This window comes from Arachis ipaensis, chromosome B5 (assembly GCF_059453495.1).
Source record: "Arachis ipaensis isolate K30076 ecotype BB chromosome B5, ASM5945349v1, whole genome shotgun sequence".
Lineage (NCBI taxonomy): Eukaryota > Viridiplantae > Streptophyta > Magnoliopsida > Fabales > Fabaceae > Arachis > Arachis ipaensis.
Genome location: NC_142440.1, coordinates 153,429,070 through 153,451,751, shown reverse-complemented (window position 1 = coordinate 153,451,751; position 22,682 = coordinate 153,429,070). Strand labels below are relative to the sequence as shown.

At 33.8% G+C, this 22,682-nt stretch overlaps 2 protein-coding genes across 3 annotated transcripts; one reads left to right on the top strand and one right to left on the bottom strand.

Annotated features, from left to right (window-relative positions):
- Positions 1-271: 271 nt before the first annotated feature.
- Positions 272-3,048, bottom strand: LOC107644566 (eukaryotic translation initiation factor 5). The gene is made up of 2 exons (XM_016348454.3): positions 2,910-3,048; positions 272-2,188 (listed from the first exon to the last, which is right to left on the bottom strand). Exon 2 carries the CDS (start codon positions 1,837-1,839, stop codon positions 511-513), a length of 1,329 nt encoding a protein of 442 aa, XP_016203940.1. The 5' UTR covers positions 1,840-2,188; positions 2,910-3,048; the 3' UTR covers positions 272-510.
- Positions 3,049-17,818: 14,770 nt separating this feature from the next.
- LOC107644565 (translation elongation factor Ts (EF-Ts)) lies at positions 17,819-22,205 on the top strand. Of its 2 annotated transcripts, XM_016348453.2 has the most exons (9): positions 17,823-18,240; positions 18,479-18,651; positions 18,796-18,885; positions 19,286-19,460; positions 19,593-19,777; positions 20,548-20,673; positions 21,373-21,461; positions 21,696-21,756; positions 21,841-22,205. In XM_016348453.2, exons 1-8 carry the CDS (start codon positions 17,961-17,963, stop codon positions 21,736-21,738), a joined length of 1,161 nt encoding a protein of 386 aa, XP_016203939.1. In that variant the 5' UTR covers positions 17,823-17,960; the 3' UTR covers positions 21,739-21,756; positions 21,841-22,205. The 2 variants fall into 2 exon arrangements, with proteins under 2 accessions (XP_016203938.1, XP_016203939.1); XM_016348452.3 differs by having other exon boundaries at positions 17,819-18,240; positions 21,696-22,205.
- The last annotated feature ends 477 nt before the right edge of the window (positions 22,206-22,682 follow it).

Sequence of the window (22,682 nt, the reverse complement as noted above, 5' to 3'; positions counted from 1 at the left end):
GTCGAGATCCAGTCAAACTAAAACAAATACAGGTGGCTCGAACCTTGATCACCATTCACAAAGCTATATACTTATATCATATAGTCACGGTGGCACATATTCTCTTCCCAATCTGACATTGGTTTTATTACATGTTTGTGAGCAGCACGCACAATCAATTCCTTGCTTGGGAAGTAGGAACCAACGAAGGAGGAAAGTAAATAATCATTTGGAATGGTAAAGTTCATCCATGCATAAACAACCAAAAAATAAAAAATAAAGACGACAACACTGCAGAAGAATATCCAGTTTAAGTCATAATAATGATAAGTTGATAACCAAAACATAAAGAGGCAACAATAATACTAAAGAGGAGAATATCTAATCTGACTGATACCAAATCCAGACACACAAGCACACACATGACAAGGTTCAGCAACACAGCACACTAGGCCACAATACAACATGACCCTTTTATTTGAAATCAAAGAACACAGCAATGAAATAGAAGCACAGCACAGTTTGAGGACATCATTCTTCCTCTGATTCTGATTCCGCACTCTGAAGCCAATCAATGAAAGGTTTGACATTCTTCCATATCTTAGAGTCCTTGTTTTTGCCCTTCAATCCGTCTTGGTACCACTGCAATATGTTCTCTTCGTCCAATAGATCAGCATCATACAGAGCCTTCAAAATAAGAGCAGCTTCCTTCAGAGCACTGGAAGTAGAGTTGAGACAGAAAGCCTCAATTGCACTAAGCAGGAGTAACTGTGACCCCTCCTCCTTAGAAACTCCCGCAGCAAGGTAGCTCTTCTTCTTGATCACTTCTTTTGCAAATCCTTTCTCAATGCCCTCAAATAAGGCCTCAAATAGAGCATTTGTCTTGTCTTGTGCAGATGCAGGAAGTGCTGCCAGATGGGAATGCAAATCCTTTGCTGCAATACCTTTATTCAAAATTGCCTTCACTTCTCCAACAAGTGTACTGTAGTCATGTGAGTCACCATTTTCAGAATCGTTGCTTGTCTTGCTTGCTGTTTTTCCATTCTTCTCAGGCTCATTTGTGGAGAGCATGACCATATCAGCTGTTACAGCACTTAGCTGTTCTTGAATGCGTTGGCGAGCAGCCTCTAGTGATGTATCCGTTTGCCATTGGATGTCATCATCGCCATCTTCTTCCTGAGAAGCATCTTCTTTCTCATCCACTTGACTGTGAGTAGGAGATACATGGTCATCATCAGAGGCACTTGCTTTCTTCTTAGAGGCTGACTTTGTAGTACCATCCTTGGAAGTGGAAGAGCCTTTCTTCTTAACCTCCTTCTTGATTTTCTTCTGCTCCTCATCAGCCATTTCACCTTCCTTCAATCTCTCCTTCTCAGCTCTTCTCATGGCCTTCTTGTCTTTGGATCCTTTCTTTGTTTCAGGAGGGTTTTTCAGAATAAACGTAGTCAGCTTGTCCCTCATATCCACATCTGACACAAAACCACAGGCAGCACAGTTCAGTTGGATCATTTGGTTCTTGGTAATCAATATCTCCGTTTCGGGGTTTCCACAACCATAACATTGAACAAATTTCTTGATGAAGTTCTCAAGAAGACCAGCAAGTTTTGCAGTGTCGTGTGCCCCATTAACATGAGAAGTACCAGATTTCTCGTCAAATTTTGACTGGGCTCCAAGCTCACACCCAAAGTACTTGGTTGTGTAAGAGGCTGGCCTTGCCAATGCCTTGGCAATATCAACCATATTGACAATATTTGTCTTGATGCCATTCCCTCTACCCTCGATTTTGGTAATCATTTTGGGCATCTTATACCTATAGAAGGCATCATCACTGTTTGCAGCACCGATGTTTTGTAAGGCCATGATGGCTTCAACAACGAAATTTGCAAAGACAACCAAACACGGTCAGGTAGACGATGCAGAAATTCCAAGTATGATACAAGTTGCTGGTAATCAGAGGTCCGCTCTTTGAGCAATCAGAGAAGGCTGCCAACAGTAACAATGGAAGGTAGCGTGTTGTTGCTGGTACAGCTTGTAATGCATGCAGCTTGATCTTGCTGGCAACACAGGCTTATCCTTTTTCCTCGGCGAAGAAAAACGCTCCCCAAGCAACTCAATTGCTCCCAAATGGGTATTGCCCCGTTCAAACATGAAAGAAAATTCAACGTGACACCTTCCACCTTGGAATCTGCTATTGCAGAATGCAGGAATCCTGAGGCAGGAACAAGGATATATAAAGATGTTAATACATTTATCATAGAGGTATTTCATTTCGTGTTTGTATTCCACTTTGCACAAACCATCTTTAGCAATAATTGTTATTGTAAATTGAACGGTTTGGGGCTATGTAAATGGAAAACCATATATGCTTTTTGTTTTTCAACAGAAGCCAAGAAAACATACACGCTACCAAATCAGTTACGTTAGAAAGCTAACAAAAAGGAGCTTCATAAAAACCAATCAAACAAACAGATAAATAAATAAGCAATAACTATTAGTCTATTACATTTGTTTCTTCCAATAATAATCATCATATATATATATATATATATATATATATATATACATCATCATCATCATCATCATCATCATCATCATCATCATCATCATCATCAACAACAACAACAACAACAACAACAACAACAACAACAACAACGAGGCAACTTGTAGATCGTTGAAACAGATAAATCAAGAAACATATAACATATTAAAAGGACTGATTCCCAAAGAATGGTACTTGTTTAATGGTACTTCGATTGAGGTCAGTGGAAAAATCATCAAACTAGATAATGTAAGGAGAAAGGTAAATCATCCATTATAACGAAGAAGTATGCGATTATGTCCAAATCATACGATGCAAAAGCGCAAGAATCTTAAGGTATGTAGAACTATGAACGAACGAAAGCAATAAGAAAAAGAGGGGTTAGGGTTACCTGCAATGTTAAGGGGATATCGAAAATTGATGGGAGAGAGTAAAGAGAGGTTTCAGGAAGCGAAAAGACGAGAAGCTGCTGCGGCTCAAATCAAATTAATCACCCAAGGTGCAACGTCTCCCTTATATATGACCCTTCCAGGTTAGTTATTTTTATTTCTTTTTTTAGAAAAAACATAAATAATATTGCACTCTGATAATTTTTTGTTTTTTGTTTTTTTTTTAATCATATATTTTAAAGCAAATTACACTTACACCCTATAGGTTTATTAAAATCACACAGTACGTTTTTCTTTGACCAATACACACTCACATGTAGAGTAAAGTACTAATTCGTCCCTTGTCTATTTGTATGAATGACAATATAATCTGATAAAAAAAACAATTTATTTTGATGTTTGATTTTGTATTTTGTCTGTCAATACGGTCTTTCTATCAATTTCGCTATTAAAGAATGACGAAATTTATATTAAACGGTTGAGGTGGAGGAATTAGGATAGTGAAGTGGATATGTCTACGTGACTAATTAGAAATGAGAGAAACTTATCTATTTTATTTCACGTGAGCACAAACGACACCATTTTACTGTCTTAGAAGACGATTCGTTTCGCGCCTTATAGCTTTTTCCATAAAATTCCCTTGACCCTCTCTGACAATATAAAAAAAAAAAAAACCCTAGCAAAGGAACCATCTTCTCCATCGAGGTATTGGTGAATGTGCGACATTATAAGGAAGCGTTGATTGTCTGTGCTGACGGAGCCTTTCACGTTGAAGTTCATGGAGGTTAGATAGACGACACTGTTGAGGTAAGTGTCGATGCCCCTTTTTTTCTTTTTGTGTGTGATTTTTAGTCTGATATGCAATTATTGTTATTTGTATTCAGTTGTGGTCTAGAGTTTAAAAATGTTAAAATATTTTTTTATTGTCATATTCTAAGAATTTTTTGTATTTAAATAATATAAAAGTTTATTACTTTATTTAAAAGTCATTATTTATGTAACAAATTAAAGAAAGTTCGAACAAAGTCTTAGGATTGGACGGAAAATGATAGATAAATTTCTATCCTTTTTAATAAGCTACGAGAACATTTAACTTTCATTTCATCACATTAAACCTTCAACTTCAGTAATTTAACGAGTTAACGATACACATTAGTAAATTTTGTCACTTTTTAACGACGCAAATGACAAAAAAACTGTGTTGATAGATAGAACATAAAATCAAAGACCAAAATAAATAAATAAATATATATATATATATATATATATATATTTGTCAAAAATCATATTATTATTTGAACAAATTGACAGAGACTGTATTATTTTATTTTATTTTATTGAAAAACAAAATATTTTTGTTAATAATTAAAAAAAAACCAAAAAAGTGTTTTGTGACCGTGAATTTGACAGGAAAAATAACTTTTATTTAATCTATTTTTAACACAATTTTAATTTAATGACACAATAGAAATATATTAATTAAATAAAAAAATAATGTAATGATATGAGTAAGTTTAACAAACTCCAACATATAATTTATCTACATTTTAGACTTTTTCAGTTAAACAAAATAAAAGATATATTTATTAGATTGTGAGAATCTGAAATTTATTATGCATATATCTTTTACCATAATTTATATAAATCATTACAAGGTGATGACGTTACTATTTATTCATAAATTGTTTTATTCTATCACGATTTACTAAAAATATTATTATTCCAAGATATATACACAAATTAGTAATGGGAATTGAAAATGAAATGAATTATTTTGGTGACACTCCTAAAAATGTAGTTAAAGTTATCTGTAAAAAAATTCTAATACTAAAATCAACATGTATTTTTGTAGAATTAACTTAGAATAAAAATTATTTGAAATGGAAAGATATTTTATATATGAGCCAAATAGATAATCATTTTCGACAAGAAGCTCTTCTTATAATCTTGTGGCGATTCTCTTTTTTGTTACGGAAATAATTGCTCTTGGTGGGAGGTTAAATTTAAAAATGGCAAAATTTTTCGAGACGCAATCTGAATATTTGATTGTAGGAAATATTTTTTCCCAAAAATAAAGGTGGATGGAAAAAATTTTTCGAGACAGGCGTAGAATCCGAGCAAAAATTTTTGCTCCGTTTCTGCTATTTCTCGAAATTTATAAATTTATTTAATTGTCTTTAATAGTTTATTTTTCGTATATATTTTTTAATTATTTCACATACCATATATAGAGAGAAACCCTAAATTTTTAATCCTCATTTGCATTACCCTTCTTCAATTCAAAGATCTACAACGTCATCCATATTCTATCTAACTTCTCTGCAACCACCCCTCTCAACCTCACCGTCGCGTCCCCCACCATGTCAGTTCGAAAGAAGTCGTCCTCTACCGTTTGACGTTTTTATATAAAATCATGCTATTTTTGTATGGAATAGATACTTGCAATTCTACTTCTATATAAATTAATTATCAGTCATAAGTCATAACTATATATTGAATAGATGGGAATAATGGTTCGCGGAGAACGGAGACCCACATAAAATGGAGATAAGAGCAATATTCCTCCACGTGAAAATCGGAGACGGGAATGGAGATGGGGTTGGAGAGCAGGAAAACATCCCTCGTGCCTGCTCTGCTCCTTTGCCATCTCTAGTTGGATCTCGCAAAATGCACAAAATCTCCTGGAGTGGGAGATTCCTACCCTTCTCTCGAAATCAGGTCAAGGAACCTAAGTTATTAGTCGATCAGATAAGAGTGATCCTATCGTATTTTTGATCCAGGTAGAGTGTATGTTGTCTTGAATCTATTTTGGACGGCTTTCATAACTCATTTTTACGTAGAAACATAAAGCGGTGTGTGATTACCATTTAGGTCATCTAAGGAGAATTTTGCATTATTAATGCTTAGATCTATGTCAAAATAATTATATTTTGTTAGCTCATAAATAGTAATAAAGTTATAAAGTAGTGTATATTACAAAAGCAACTAATTGTGAAATCTTATCACAATTTATTTACAAGTTTAACATTATCTTTTAGCACATAAATAATAACAGGATAGCAAAATTTTGAAATTTTACATAAAATCTACTAACTTGACACAATTTATGTATAAAAAGACAACAAAAATTTAATATCCTACCATAATATATGTAATAACTAAATAATAAATACCCACCAATAGAATTTTATCATGTAAAAACTAGGGCAAATAACTTGATTAAACCATGTTCATTTTAATATGTCCTGAATTTTTCAAACCATATTTTTATATAAATCGAATTAAATAAATTCAATTTAGCGAAATAGGTAGTAAATTGAACCTAAATGATTCGAATTAGGTAATAAATGAAGTTCAATTAAAATCGAATCAAATCAATTCGATTTAGATATGAACGTAAATATTTATGAAGAACGTAAATCAAATGAATTAAATTCGATTTACACATGCAACCAACATTATAGTAAATCGAATTTAAATGTTTCAATTTACAAACCAACGAGGTATTTAAAACGAGCTGCTATACGAAATTTTGTAGAAGAGTGAGATTCACAATGGCTAGTGATGAGAGTTTTGTAGCTCTTGTGCACTATAGAGGGTCCATTAAGAATAAAACGCGATCAGAAATTAAATTCACTGACAAGGACCCGCTGAGTGTTTTTCTCAAACCTTCGACAAGTTTCGCTGAGTTTAAGAATACTATACTCCAGAGACTAGGACTGCATGGCGTGAAACGGGTGGAGAAGTTGTTCTATCGAATTCCGATTTCCGTGTTACGCAATGATGTAAAGTATGATTCATTCATTATTAGCAGTGATGAAGATATGCAGGTGCTGTAACACCCTAAGTTTTATACTATCGTGGAGGTCTTTAAAATAAGGTGCCACACTTGATCAAGAAAAAGAATGACTTAATCGTTACGCAAAGAAGGAGTAAATGCGCGTAGAGTGGAAAATGAGTAGCACTAAAACGTTGGAATTTGAATAAAAGTGAAATAACATCTTAACCATGAGTATGTTTCAAAATACTTATAGGAAACTAAAACAAGAAAAGAAACTAATTACGTCCTAAACTAATCTCGTCGAAGAGGCTCCCATACTTGCATCCTATCCTATCCTTGATCAGGACTCTTAAGTTATTCACGAATCGAGGTACCAAGGGTCTCCCTCCAACACCCTTTCGCACAGTGAAGACCCGGTTCCGTTGCGTGGGATGAACCAAAACTCGACGGGGTGCCGAAGTGGGGGAATAGGGCACGTATTCCACCCTTGGACTTCCGCAAGGGTTCAACTCCTCCTCTGGATCCTCCTCCATGGTGTCTTCCTTCTGGCCAGGGTTGTCGGATTCCTCTTCCTCGGTCTCGGAGTCGGACTCGAGGTGTACCACCTTAGGTGACCGCTTCCTAGATGTTGAAGCGTTCCTATCTAGGAAGGTTACGACGGGCAGCTGGGGTTCTTCTTCCACGAGTTCTCGACCTAAGTAGATAGTTTAGACCACGGTAGTAGTGGTCGCAACTACCCACGCGTGCTTCGAGGGGTCATACTCAGAAGTTACCCTCGAGGGCACTGCGTCGTCTCTATCCGCTGTGCCACGTTCCTCTGGAGACAGTATGGGAAAAGAAAGGGAGTGAGAACCTAACGTCTCAGTAGGAGTGCTATGCAACACCTCCATATCCATCTCCAGCCCACGTGCAGGATTTAAAAAAAAGGAGCGTATAACATGGCATGTAATATGCATCTTTCTTGTAAAAGATGTGTGCAAAAAAAGGAAAGCATATAGGAAAATAGAAGGATAACATCTTAAGTAACATCAACATAATCATAATTAAATCTAAAAGAAAAACATAGAAATCAAACTTTCATTCATGCCTTCTCCTTTCTTAATTTATAACTTTTATGGAGGGTATTGAGCTCAAACTGGTATAAGTGGGAGTCCCCTTCCCTTACCGAAGGTTCTTATCCCAAACGTTTTGGCGATCACCTTCCCTTACCGAAGGATCATCTCGATCGATCACCTTCTCTTACCGAAGGATCATATCGATATCTTGTCTTTGGGGGTCATCTTCCCTTACCGAATGATCATTCCCTCAGTTTAATTTACAATCAAGGTTATTTAGACATACACAAGAAGAGAGTCATATAAAAAAGATATATTATTATATAAAATTGATGGGATAGTCCCCTTCCCTTACCGAAGGTTTTTATCCCAAACGTTTTTCGATCACCTTCCCTTACCGAAGGATCATCTCGATCGATCACCTTCCCTTACCGAAGGATCATATCGATATCTTGTCTTTGGGGGTCACCTTTCCTTACCGAAGGATCATTCCCTCAGTTCAATTTACAATTAGGTTGTTTAAACATACACGGAAGAAAAATCATATAAGAAGAGATCATGCAAAAAAAGGGACAATTGTGATGATAAAGGGATATATGAAAATCATGAGACTCTAGCATGTGTATGGATTTTCTAATTAAAAGATCTTGGTAATATAATAGCATAGATTGAAAGAGGTCCTATCAAAGTGCGGAAAATAGGGCATTTTAAATAATTGCACAAAATATTAAAGAAATTATGTATTCTCGATCCTAAAGGAATAATATAATGGTGCAAACGATCATATAGGTGTACATAATAAGAATAGAGTATATTAAGTATTTGAATAAAATATTTAAGAAAGCATGTACTCTTGACTTTAAAGGAGTAATAATAACATAATGATATGCACATAATAGAATAGGTATATTAAATATTTGAATAAAATATTTAAGAAAGCAAGTACTCTAAAGGAGTAATAATGACATAATGATATAACAGGTCACATAGATGCACATAATAGAATAAGGTATATTAAATATTTGAATAAAATATTTAAGAAAGCATGTACTCTTGACTTTAAAAGAGTAATAATAACATAATGATATGCAGATAATAGAATATGGTATATTAAATATTTGAATAAAATATTATAAATAATAATATAATAATGTAAGAGATCATACATATGCATATAATAGAATATGGTATGTTGAACAAGACAGTATAAGAAGGCATGTACTCTCGGCCCTAAGGGAATATTAATATAATAATATAGGAGATTGAATAAGCATTATAAGAAGGCATGTACTCTCGACCTAAGGGAATATTAACAATATAATCATATGAAAGAGCACAAAATGAGTATAGTGAATAATTGAATGAACATCACAAGGAGACATATACTAATGATTCAAGAAGACATGAATGACATGGTAGACAGACATGATCAACATGAATAAAAGATGAGTGAAAGATAATTAATGCCATGATAACATTCGTGAATGGAAGAAAATAAAAATGGAACATAACACATGCCAAGCATTTTAAAAATATAATTCCCTACTCTTTTTCCTAACGCTTCTTTGAGCTTGCCTTTTGTGTTTGCCGGCAGAATATTATTTCTTTGTAGAGAGAGAAAGGAGAGGATTAGTGTTTGAGAGGAGTGATTTTTCTACCTATGGGTGCTCCCCTATTTATATACATTTGGGGATAGGGTGGTTGGGATATTTTAAATTTCAAACGGAGGGTGGTTACTAGGTTCCTATCCAAAATTTCAAAATTCTAAGCTTATCTCCTAACTGATTTTCAAATTTCGAATTTGAAATTTTGGTTTCTAGAAGGGGTGGTTGTTACAGGTGCTGTTTCATTGTCGCCGTCAGTTTCCTGAGGTGAAGACTCCGGAGTTGTTGGCGAAACTTGTGGATGTGGCATGGATCCTCGTCAGCAGTGTCAGTGATTGCACCCGAGCCAGATTTAGTGGCTTCACCATCGTTTGCCGTCAATCTGAATCGAAATTGTGATGCATTAGTTGGCGAGGCTGGACCGTTGGGAGACGGTGCTTTTGCGGTGCCCAGTTCTCCTCCGTGTGTTCCGGTATTCGGAGAGGTTGGAGCACCCGATGGGGTTCAGGATGATGATGATGATGATGATGATGATGATGATGATGATGATGATGATGATGTGGAGCCCGCAACGATTGTTGCGGATGATAGCGAGGAGAAGACACCACGGACGACTCCACCTGTGGGTGGGGGAGCATCTAGTTCAGGGACTAATTAGTACCCCCCCCACTTCTCTGCTCTAGACTTGGATGCCATGGCACCTCAGGAAGATCCATTTGTACCTATTGGCTTCGGGGCAAGAGACTTGCAAAATGCAGGAGGTGTAGCTGAATTTCAGGTCGGCCAGCAGTTTCAGGATAAAGAGGAAGCCGTGCTTAGCGTGAAGACCTATAGCATTCGCTGCGGGGTTGAGTACAAGGTGTTGGAGTTGGATCACCGCAAGTACTATGGCAAGTGCAAGGAGTTCGGGAGCGGGTGCGTATGGCTAATCCGGGTCAGCCTCTGCCAGCGCAAGGGGATTTGGGAGGTAATACCCCGAGCAGCTTCTCAAACCACACCCACGGTGGTCGGCCACCCTCTATAAATCGTGGAAAGTCTGTCAGGCATCTGCTAACATACTGACCGTCGATCGGGAGACCAAGGTGCAAGGTTGTCAAACTCGCGAGTCTAAGTAAACTCGTGGAGCTGACCTAGACTCGACTCGCGAGTTAACTCGTAGACTCGTACGAGTTCACCTGTTATGAAGTTTATATATATATATATATATGGGTCGCTCTACTGTACAGATGCAAGTTGGTACAGATATGCAGATATTCTTTTTAGTTCACTATTAGATCGACAGATAGAAATTGGTGTCAGGGCTTGTCTGGGTGATGGTGGCTGTGGCTGAGTCAAGCCTATCCATTGCTAGTGTTAGTTGGTGGATTTCTGGATTGGGTTGTGGCAGCATTGGATTGGATGTTCTAAATAATGAATTGGACCTCAAATGTTTGGATTTTGTTAATAGAAAAAAAAAAAGAGAAAGCAGCCCATGTTAGCAATCAGCAGTAATAATGGAGCCTCAAATGGAAATTTATGCTGCCTTCATGTCAATTTATTTTTTTAATACTTTCTAATTCTTTTCATATTTATCTGATTTAGAACCATTTATTTTTATTTCGAGAAATCGAAATGATTTAAAAAGTTCATTTTAAAATAGCAAAATTTATATCACATTTAATTTAAATTGTAAAAAATTTTAAAGATTGAAACACAAGAATAGAAAAATTAATATAAAGTTTATATATAACTTTGCAATGATCTATATTTTTAGATCTACTACATTAAGATATTAAGTTCATAGACATAATCCTAATATTTGTATGAGATTAATGAGATAGCATAGAAACTTAATTGTGTTAATTTTTTTAAAATAGTTTTATTAGTCTTTTATTGAATAAATGACCATTTATATCAATAAAAAATGAAAATACTAACATATATCCACACTAGATCGAAACTAAACTTGTATCTATGCAAGGTGTTTTTCGTGTGATAAAAGTAGGGGGTGGCAAAACGGGTCGAGCTCGTCGGGCCGATCCGCTTAACCCGCTAAAAAGGGCGGGTCGGGCTAATATTTTGGAGCCCGCAAAATTAAAAAAATCCGCCAAATCCGCACTGCCAAAGTGGCGGATTTTTGCGGGACGGGACGGGCCGGTCCGTGAGGCCGAAGACTTTTTATTTTTATTTTTTTTAATTAAATAATAGAGTGATTACTATTATGAAATTAATAATTATAGAATTTTTAAACAATTTTTTTTTATTTTTTGTTTTTATTGTTCTTTTAGTTATTAACTTTATTTATTTTATTTTACAATTTCGTATATATGCTCAAATTATGTGACTTATTTTTTAAAATAAAGATGATTCTATTGGCAAATATTATTTTAAACAATTTTATTAAAGTTAAAATTTAAAAAAATAGTAAAAAAATTATATTATAATTTAACTATTTTTTATTTGTATTTAATTTTTTAATTATTATTTTTTAGTTAATTTTAATGAATTTTATTTTAAAAAAAAAAAGTCAAGCGGCTAGCCCGCCAATCCGCCATAAAGAGAGGCAGGCTAGCATTTTGAACCCATGTTAGTTGGCAGGGCGGACCGGTCCGTCCCGTTTATAGGGCGGGCCGGCCCGCTTTGCCACCCCTAACAAAAGTACCCTACGTGGCACTCCAACCCTCCAAAGACAAGGTACTTTTGTCACACGGAAGGCATCGATGACAAGTTTAGTTTCGATCTAGTGTGGATACATATGTCAACGTTTTCATCTTTTATGTGTACAAATGGTCATTTATTCGTCTTTTATTTATGTTCTTTCAAAAATATAACTTTATTATCTTATTACTATTTGTTTCTTAACATTATTACTATCTTATTCTTATTATTATTATTATTATTATTATTTGATAAAAATAAAATATAGATAAAGAACCAGTTTACCAATCAATTTTTTTTATACATTTTACTTCAGTAAAAGTATATTTATTCAGCATAAAAATAATTGTCATAAGATCTTTTATTTTTTGAAAATGCTTATTTTGTATTGAATAAATAATATGAAATATATATATATTTTTCAAATATAGAAAAATAAATAAATAAAATAAAAATATTATTTGAATATTCTAAAGAATAAAAAAACAAAAAATTAATCATCTTAAAAAAGAAAGACATAAAAAATGTTAAATAGTAATAGTTTCCATTATGTTGTTAAACTTAAACTACTACTCTACTTCCCTTATTTTGTTTCATGCATTATATATACTTTGCTCCTAGGTTCAAATTTTTTATATTCGTCACGGATAGTATATGATCCAATAATATGACATAATATAAAATATAATATTTTTTAAAAAATAATAAAATTATAGATAATTAAAGACATTTAATATAAAATTAAAAACATAATTTTTTTAAAAATTAGTCAAATAAAAATATCTAAAACTTTTTTTTAACCATTAAAATTTAACTTATCTAATCAATTAAATTGCGTATTAGTTTACTAGAATAAATCAAACAAGAGCCGAAGTATATATGTGATCCTATTCCCCAACAAACCAATAAAACATTCCAATTTCCAACATTAACTAAATGTCTAAATATAATACTGATACTAATACGGTGTCCGAAAAGAAAGCTATATTAAACTAACATATAATTATATAAGCAATAGGGAAGGGAAATAATAATAATAATAATAATAATAATAATAATAATAATAATAATAATATAATAATAATAATAATAATAATTATCCTAATTATACTCTAATAATTATATTCAATTAATTAATATACATAATATTAAATTATATGATATTTAAATATCTAATCAAATCAATTAATTGATATAATTAATCTATTATAATAAATTATATTTAATGTGTTAAAAGAAATAAATCAAAAAATACTTTTAGAAGCATGTCACGTCAACTTTATCATTAAGTGCAAAAATCTAATTTTTATATAATAGAATAGATAGATTTGTCATTCGGTAACTTCATTAACAATTTTTATTTAAATACTGACCAAACATGTTTATGAAAATTTATCAATTTAGTTATTAAGTTATACTGAAAATATAGTTTATGTAATTGAAAAAATAACTAAATTAATAGATTTTGATAAATATATCTAGTTAAAATCTAATTATTTATGTCAAGTATTATGTATGTTGTTAATTAATATTTTTATTATCAATTGTTGACGAAAATTGTTAATGAAATTACTGAAGGGCAAATATGATTAATTTGTAATATTTAAAGGATCAATTTGATGGAAAAAAAATTTTAGGGATGAATTTAAAGAATGTCCCGCCTTTCAGGGACTAATTTGACTATTAACTCAATTAAACTTAGGTTTAATTACTCTGTTGGTCCTATAATTTTGCGAAATTTTCAATTAGGTCCCTATTCCTTTTTTATTGTTAATTGGGTCTCTGCACTAATTTTTTTTTCAATTGAGTCTCTACAGAATTTAAAGAATGTCTCGTCTTTCAGGGACTAATTTGACTATTAACTCAATTAAACTTAGGTTTAATTACTCTGTTGGTCCCTATAATTTTGCAAAATTTTCAATTTGGTCCCTATACTTTTTTTTCTTTTAATTGGGTCTCTGCACTAATTTTTTTTTCAATTGAGTCTCTACACCATTTTTTCCCTTTTATTTGAGTTCCTGTACCAATTTTTTTTAGATGGGTCTCTATACAATTAAAGAAATTACTACTAAGAGGGATCTAATTGAAAAAAATTGGTACAAAAATCCAATTAAAAAGAAAAAAAAAGTATATGGACTTAATTGAAAATTTTATAAAACTATAGAAACCAACAGAATAATTAAACCTTAAATTTAATCATTCATGTAAATTATATCTATTTAAATTTCAAATTAAAAATTTTATAATTCAAAATTTTAAGTTAAGTGAAGAAAATTAAATTAACTGAGCGAATTAAATGGATTGATCTGTTTAAGTCCGCTTCATTTATAGGCCATAATTTTTTAACTCGAAGCATAATTTTTCTAGAATTGAAGAGAGTTAAACTCATTTAGAATTTCTTTATATGTAAATGCATATTAATATTAGTTTTTTACACAAGTCTCTTAAAACAATTGTATTGCTGTTATGTTTATTTTATTTTGTTGATTCAAACAACCTAATAAATCTTTTTTCAATATTTTATATTAATTTAAATGTTACAATGTAATATACACTTTATATTTTGACTCTACAATAAATTTAAAATTTATATTATTATGATAAAAAATTATAATATAACATAATTTTTATTACATAAGTACTTATTCAATAAAATATCATAATAAATTAGAATTTATATTTATACAAAATATAATTTTTACATTCATAAATATAAATACATATGGCAAAAAAAAAAAAAAAAAAGTGATATGCATAGCATCAGTTAATATGATCCAAAAATAAGTGATGTCCAACAGCATTTTGATTTAAGTGATGAAACCCACACAATATTTTAATAACAAAATAATAGCCCAACAATGATAAGCCCATCCATGATATTTCTTTCCACCAGCTTAGCTTCAATATGGAACTATATAAACGAGCCCTGCAAACACTGCAAGCTGCTCAGAAAGATGATCAAGTTGTCCCCCAATTATTAGCATAGATCCACATGTCACTTTTGTATTCAACTAAAGAGAATATCTGTATATATACATCTGTACCCTATAATTGTCCATATTTTAAAATACACATTCAAATCAACTATAATTATTCTTTTACAAATACAATATAGAACACACAAAATTAAAAATTCTAAATCTGTAATATTAAATCTTTAATTAAACATTGAACAATATCAAATAATCAAATTAACTTTAATCAAAATATTAATTACTAATCATCCATAAATGGATGAACCATCTGGCCATCTAACATAAACGATAAGCAATAGGCTAAAATTAGAAGCAATAAAATTAAAAAAAAAAACTAAATCAAGAAGTAAAGGCTCAAAAAAAGGGTAAAAGGCATACAAAAAATAGAGGATGCAGAAGAAAAGAAGGGGCAAAGTCCTAGCAACAGCAGATCGAAGGCAAGGGTGTAGCAGGCAGCGGTGGTGAGGGTGCAGCAGCAGCACGAAACGATGGTGACAAAGAGTCATGGATTTCACGACGGTGCATACCAGAGCAGAGATAGGACCGTAGGAGAAGTAGTCGAACTCGTGAACGGTGATAGCACGATGGAGTTGCGGATAGTGGAGATATGAAGAAATACAAAACAGAGGGCAACATAGGTAAAATTCATAAAGACAATAGCGCAAATCAGAGCAGAGATAGCAGACACAGGCGAACAACGGTGGCTTGACGGGGAACAACGACTGCGGCAGAACATGGAGAAAGTGAGACTTGAGAGAAACGACGCAAATGAGTGAGTTGTGGGTGAGTTTTCTTTCATTCTTTGGGAGTGTTATCGTAACCCTAATAAAAAAAAGTATTTTTTTTTGGATTCAAAATAACGTTTTTTTGAGCAAAAATGAAGAAAAACACAAACTCACTAACTCGATCCTAAACTCACGAGTTTGTCCGAGTTTGACCGAGTCTAGCCGAGTTTACTCAGGATAGAGTCTATGTCCGAGTCAACTCGATTCCATATCTAAACTCGTAAACTCGTACGAGTTTACGAGTTAACTCGAGAGTTTGACAACAATGCCAAGGTGGTACGCTACATCCTGTAGGGTTATCGTGCACTCCCCAAATGGCATGTGAAATGTATGCGTTTCAGGGCGCCATCTCTCTACGAAGGCGCTGACCAACGGCTCGTCCAATCGAAACCAACTTTCGTTCAATCTTGCAAGATGGTACAGACCAGCCATCTGCAAGTAAGGAACGATCCTATCATCCAACATCATATCTGCTGCCATCTCATGCTGCTGATGCATCGATGGGGCTGCATAAGAATAAAAGCTGACTACTCATATTCGTCACAAAAAACCTCTCAATGCATCAAAATTTCTAGTTACCACAACATTGCATGCCATCACTTTGCAAACATTTTTACAATGAATCCCTACCAATCTTTTATAGATAGAAACGCTAACTACTACATTACTCACGATCCAATTCTTCGTATTAACAAAAAAATTACTAATATGAGATAAAAACATGTTCTTTTTTATTAACAAACATAAAAACCAGTACTTAACCCTGTTCATTACTCTACAGCTAACCCTATTCTATAGTTAATAACTCACTAAGTTTGACATGAACTAAATTCAAATATCTCTTTCTGGATTTATTTTAAAAATCCCACACTAACAGTTCTAACTAACTACTAATTTATTTAAAAACAAATTAAATATTAAAAAACACTAACCTCGAGGTGGACGGCTCCAGCAATATGCGCGACTCCATCCAGTCGATACAGACGATTCAGGTCGTCCTCCATGCACGCAGATACGGTTGTTCCTGGGTTGCTTTCAGAGAATCTCGGAACTGGGTGGTGGGGTTAGGGGTGGGGTATGAGGTTTCTGTGTTCGAATCAAGTGACTTCGATTTGTTTATATAGCGAACAACCAAGAAAATCGAATCAATTTGATTCGAATTATGCTTAACGCCAAATGCATGTAAATCGAAACAAGTAAGTTCGATTTACAAAACCATCAAATTGAATCAAGTGGTTTCGATTTACGTTGGTTTTGAAAACCGTTGGCTAAATTCGATTTATTCAATTTCTTATCACGAACGTAATTCGAATTGATTTGATTCGATTTGCATTCAAATTCTTTTTTCACTTAATTCGAATCAATTGGATTCGATTTACTACGTGTTAGGCTAAATCGAATTCACTCAATTCGATTTATATAGAAATCAACATTGGGACTTTAACGTTGTAATTTTTGGTTTGGGACATTCAGGACATATTCAAATGAACGTGGTTTAATCAAGTCATTTGCCCTAAAAACTAAAATCCAAATTTGATACCTTTTTTTTTTTTATGTTTTCATAGTATCTCATAGTCTAATATGTTAATGACTAATTTGTCGTGGATTTAAGTTTTATTTAACAGTGTACGTTAACTGTCTATTGACCAATAAATAATCATATGCACAAAATGAAATTTAACCCCTCAACATTTATTTATCTGAACGAATGAGTTTATTAAAAAAAAATTTATAAGAGGAATTTGAATTTAAATAGGTCCAAGCCCAAGAAAAAATTTTGAATTTATGGAGTTGTTAAGTAAAAATTGGGATATGTTATGCATTTGGATTAGAGGAGAAGTTAATATTATTGTTGATTGTCTAGCTAAAATAGAGACTAATAGCGTTTATCATCGGTCGATGTGGATACTGGATTCAACCAAATGATGATCTCAAACAGATTTTGTTAAAAGATTCTGCTGTATAATTTTCTGGTATTGCGTTCCTGTTTGTTTTAGTTTTTGTTACAGACACAAAAAAAAAGGCCCAAGCCCAATAAAAAAATTGAAAATTCATGAACTGTACACTGATGACCGAACATCCATCGTGGGCAATTCGGACATTGCACCACCCTGTCTCCACCTCCCTCTGCCCCCGCCCTAGCTAGTAGCTAGGTAGCTCGACACTTTGGCACCTCACTCTCAAGTCTCAGCTCTCAACAATCGCATTTTCCAACTATGGCGTTTTCCGCAGCCGCCAAACGCCTCTCTATCACCACGAAGCACCTTTCCACTATTGCTCCGCGCCGTTACCACTCTCTCTCCCCCTTCAAATCTCCTTCTTTCGCACAATCTCAGCGCTCAGAATCGAACTCGCTTCTCTCGCATTTCACCTTTCTCAGAGGCTTCAGCGTCTCCGCCTCCGACCAAATGAACCTCATCAAGCAACTCAGAGAACGAACCAGCGCTCCCATCAAAGACGTCAAAGCCGCACTCGTCGATTCTGATTGGAACATTGGTAATTATCTCATTTTTATCATTATTCTTTTGATAATTAAATTCGAATATTGATAGATATGATTACTGTGATGAAACATTAAGATTAATTAACAAATTGAATGCGTATGGTTACTTCTATCTGCTTGTTTGCGTTGTGTTCTGGCCCCGTGTAGTTAGTTATAACGGAATAACTGAAACTGTAACGAACATAACGAACTGGTTCTGAGTGATCTCATGAAATGAACGTGATGGTGTAGAGGAGGCTCAGAAGGAACTGAGGAAGAAGGGAAAGGTTTTGGCCTCGAAGAAATCGTCTCGGACCGCAGCTGAAGGTTTGCTTGCCCTTGCTCAAAACGACTCCAAGGCCGCACTGATTGAACTCAACTGCGAGACTGACTTTGTTGCGAGGAATGAGATTTTTCAGCATTTGGTTAGTTTCTTTGGAATGTGAATTGCTTCGAACTCGCTGTGGTTTTTTCCAACATTGACCACTTCTTTGTGACTTATAGGTGTTGTTATATGAATTATATGAATTTACTGTATAGTTGATCCCTGGGTTCTTACTTTCTTGTAGGCATTGTCTTTGGCAAAGAAAGCTTTGCTGGTCGAAAACACTTCCCCACTGATTTCTGGTTCCTTTCAGGTTGGACCCGGGTCTTTGGAGGTAAGTAACCAAAATTTGCTCTCGCTAAACCCTAATTATCAGTAATTCTGTTTATTGATATTATTCTGTAAAAGACTTTTCCTATGTTTTGTCTATTGTGCTCTAGGGGTCTTGCAATGCTTTCTTACTTTTGAGAATGTGTGTACCATGATGCATTTCTGGGATGGGTTAATTTCAAAAAATACCGAACATATCTTTATTAGTTCAATTCAAGACCATAACAACCATACAACAATAGGCCAATATTCGAATCAATTTGATATTTTGAGTTTTTGATCCATTGAACTTACCTATTGTGTATATAGTTTAGTTATCTGATGTAATTTCTTTTAGTCATTCTTAATCTGCTGTTGAAATGAAAGCCATTATCATATTCATTTAAATCACTTACTTTCACCAGGAGATGACATTGAATCTTGAGCATCCCAAAATCAATGGAGAAACAAGTGTTCACAATGCAATCACGGAAGTGGCTGCAATGATGGGGGAAAATGTTAAACTTCGAAGAGGTTATGTGATGCCTGCACCATCTCAGGGTATTATATCTACATATCTCCATACCAGTCCCCAACCAGGTAATGGACAACTGTATGGATGCAAAACAGCTGACATAAAAGTTGTGAAATAAAACTATTACTATTTTATTTTATATCTTGTGCTAAGAAACTTGACTCTAAAAGGATCCTAACTTAGTTGGGTTTAATTAGGTTTGGGTCGCATTGCTGGCGTTTTGTCTCTTGAAGTAGATGAGGGTAAAACACAAGTGGATGCTATTCAACGTGTTGGATCAGAATTGGCCATGCATGTAGTGGCAGCGAAACCATTATTCTTAACAAAAGAACTTGTGTCCTCAGATGCATTAGAAAATGAACGAGAAGTTCTTAAATCTCAGGTATTTTCTGATTTCTTTTGGAGTCAAGTATAGGTCCATGCTCAATAAAATGGTTCATAATTGCTAGCCATAAGATTGGTCTGTTGTAAGTTTTAATCTTTAAGAATTACGTGGAAATTCATTATTATTTCAGTGTAATGAATTGAGTTTAGGTCAACGAGCCCTTCAACTATTGTATCAATTGGTATGAAAACCTCAGTGATCGCATAGATGCAGCTTGCCTTTTGCAACTGCCCTAGGTTTCATTCAGAGGGTTAATTTAAGTCTGTATTGTCGGGTCTTGGTGCTTTAAGCTGGTTTGTAGTTTAGTATGGTGTAAATAGATCTAACGGGCATAGTTTGGATTCAGTTGGCCAAACTGACATCTTAACCAGTCTCTCTACAGACTATGGTCAGCTACACCCACAAAAGAATGAGAACCCCTTTATAGTATAGATGACTAAAGATCCTTTTTGTCACTCTGATTTTTTCTTCTTCTCTTTCACATTGATGCCTTGAAGAGTTAGAGCATTTCGTTAGTGGATTCAGCAAGTGTTGTGGGTTGGACCAATTCAACTTCTTGAATGAACCAATTTTTGAACAGCCTTTTAGAATTCAGAATTCAAGAAATTCTGTTCAGCAGATGCCATCTGCTCAATACTTGTCTCGTGTTGGATATCTGATATCTCAATTTTATAGTTGGCCTGCTGACTGTTGCTTTCCTTTGCGGCATTATAAAATCTGAACAAAAGCTTGAAGTTAAGATTGTGGTCTGGTATTCAATATTTCAGGCTGAAGCCTCTGGTAAGTCCCAAATGGCCATAGAAAAAATGGTAGAAGGACGGTTACGCAAGTACTTTGAGGAAGTTGTGCTGATGGAGCAAAAGTTTATTGTGAATGATACAATGAATGTTAAGGTATGTGAGGTTTCTCTATGTTTAATCAGGATTGTTAAGAAAGTTGAGGCTATGGTCACTTTATGATTTTGATTGGTGAAAGAAACAAAATCTACCCATGCATCTGTTTGGTCAGAATCTAGTATCCTCTTTTTTGAAAAACTAAAAATAAAAGAGAATTTCACCATCTTCTTTTACAGTTTAACAATAAAGTGGGATAAATGCCATTATATGTTGGCAATTACCATTTAAACTTCAACTATAATTGTGTCTATGACTCTAGTAGCAAAATAGGAGAACTTTGGTTACTTCATTATTACACTCTTGCCGTTATAAAAGAAACTATGGCTTGGTCAACTACAATGTAAAATAATAAGGGAAAAATGATGGTGGACTTTATGCATAAAAGTTTCTTCTCTTCCTTTGAATTTTCATAGGTTACTTGTTCCTATCAACATCATTCAAGTCCTAAATCCTTTCATGGAGGATGGATGAAATAAAATCTAGTATTTTTAATCTGGATCCAATTATACCCAATTGATCCAACATGACCATAATTTCAGCCATCTAATAAAAGGAGCAAAGACTATTTTTTAGCTATGGTGTTTTCTATTTTCAATATTTTACTTATTTTGTGTCTTTTAAGAATGGAGAAGGATCCATCTATGGAGTGTATGTTTATTTGATCATTCATTAGCTAGTAATTTTTGCACACTGCAGACGGTGTTGGATAATCTATCCAAGGAGGTGGGTTCACCTGTGAGGGTTGTGAGCTTTCTCAGAATGGAAGTTGGGGAAGGAATTGCAAGGTGAAACCTGCACACGAATTTTCTTTTCTTCTTATTTTAGTGTATACTATCTACTACTTAATGCAAATAAATAAATAAAATTGCTGTACAACTTTTGCTTTGGAGGTATCCATGGATGATGTAGTAACAGGGTATACTTTGAGTGGGCGTTGTTGGACTTGTCTCTAGTAACGTGATGGCTGTTTTCCCTGTTAATGGATTTTAACTAATCTTATGGTTATCCACAATTCGCAGGCAAGAAACAGATTCATCTGAGCCTGTTGCTCAAGCTGCCTAATTCAAGATGATGCATCTGGTTTGTTGTTACGGTGTTTACCCTCTAGCTGATCATGCTTTGTGCATGCTCATCTAACCATTTGTCTTCCATGTGTTAATCCAGGGAAGCTCCAAGAATATTCCATCTGTTGAAAATTTTGGTCCACAGTGGAAAACTTCAGTGGGTTTCTTAAGAACTTAAGATTGTATAAGTATATTCTGAAATTCTAGTGCACTCTGCTGATCTATAATCCGTAAAGGCCAAGTAAGAAAGCGTAGTTAAACCCCATTGGAATCATTTTCAAATTACAAAGTTTTGTTTGTGTATCCTTAGTTGAGCTTCCTAATTTAAGATACAAAGCTTACTAATAAATTGATATGTTGAGCTACTCTCTAGATTGAACCAAAAGGCAAAAGCTTCTTTAGAAGCAGACTTGGTTTAGTTTATATCTTTATATGAAGTAATATAAAGTTTCAACTTCTTAATCACATTATTATTTTTATTAAGCATTTCATGGTTCATTCATTATTAAGATTAGATTTTTGAAGCATGCCTTTCATATTAACATGCAGCACATTACGCCATTATCTAGTTCTGTTAAGATGTGCCATGTGCGGACCCCCCCCTCTTTTTTGTAGGCCTTTTAATTAAAGTGGATATTCTCATGATGACATCTTCACATGAAGATAACATTGTGGACCATTAGATGAGTTAATATGTTTGACTAAATATATTTTATTAATGATCTAAGGTTTTATAATGTCATCTTTATATGAAGATGTCATCATATGAGTATTTTCCTTTAACTAATACAGAAAACAGTTATTTACAAACATTTATAAGTTTCGTGTTTATAAGCAGCATTTGAACTTCATGCTTTGAGTTCTAATAATTCTCATGAAGATGTTAAAAAAAAAAAAATCTGAGCTGAGCGACGAAGAAAAAGAAACCAGAAAGAGATGTTT

Bases quoted from the DNA above. Each gene is read 5' to 3' on its own strand.
- LOC107644566 (XM_016348454.3), bottom strand. From the start codon at position 1,839: ATGGCCTTACAAAACATCGGTGCTGCAAACAGTGATGATGCCTTCTAT.
- LOC107644565 (XM_016348452.3), top strand. From the start codon at position 17,961: ATGGCGTTTTCCGCAGCCGCCAAACGCCTCTCTATCACCACGAAGCAC. The intron at 18,886-19,285 runs GTAAGTAACCAA...TACTTTCACCAG, and splicing joins TTGGACCCGGGTCTTTGGAG to GAGATGACATTGAATCTTGA. The intron at 19,778-20,547 runs GTATTTTCTGAT...TCAATATTTCAG, and splicing joins GAGAAGTTCTTAAATCTCAG to GCTGAAGCCTCTGGTAAGTC.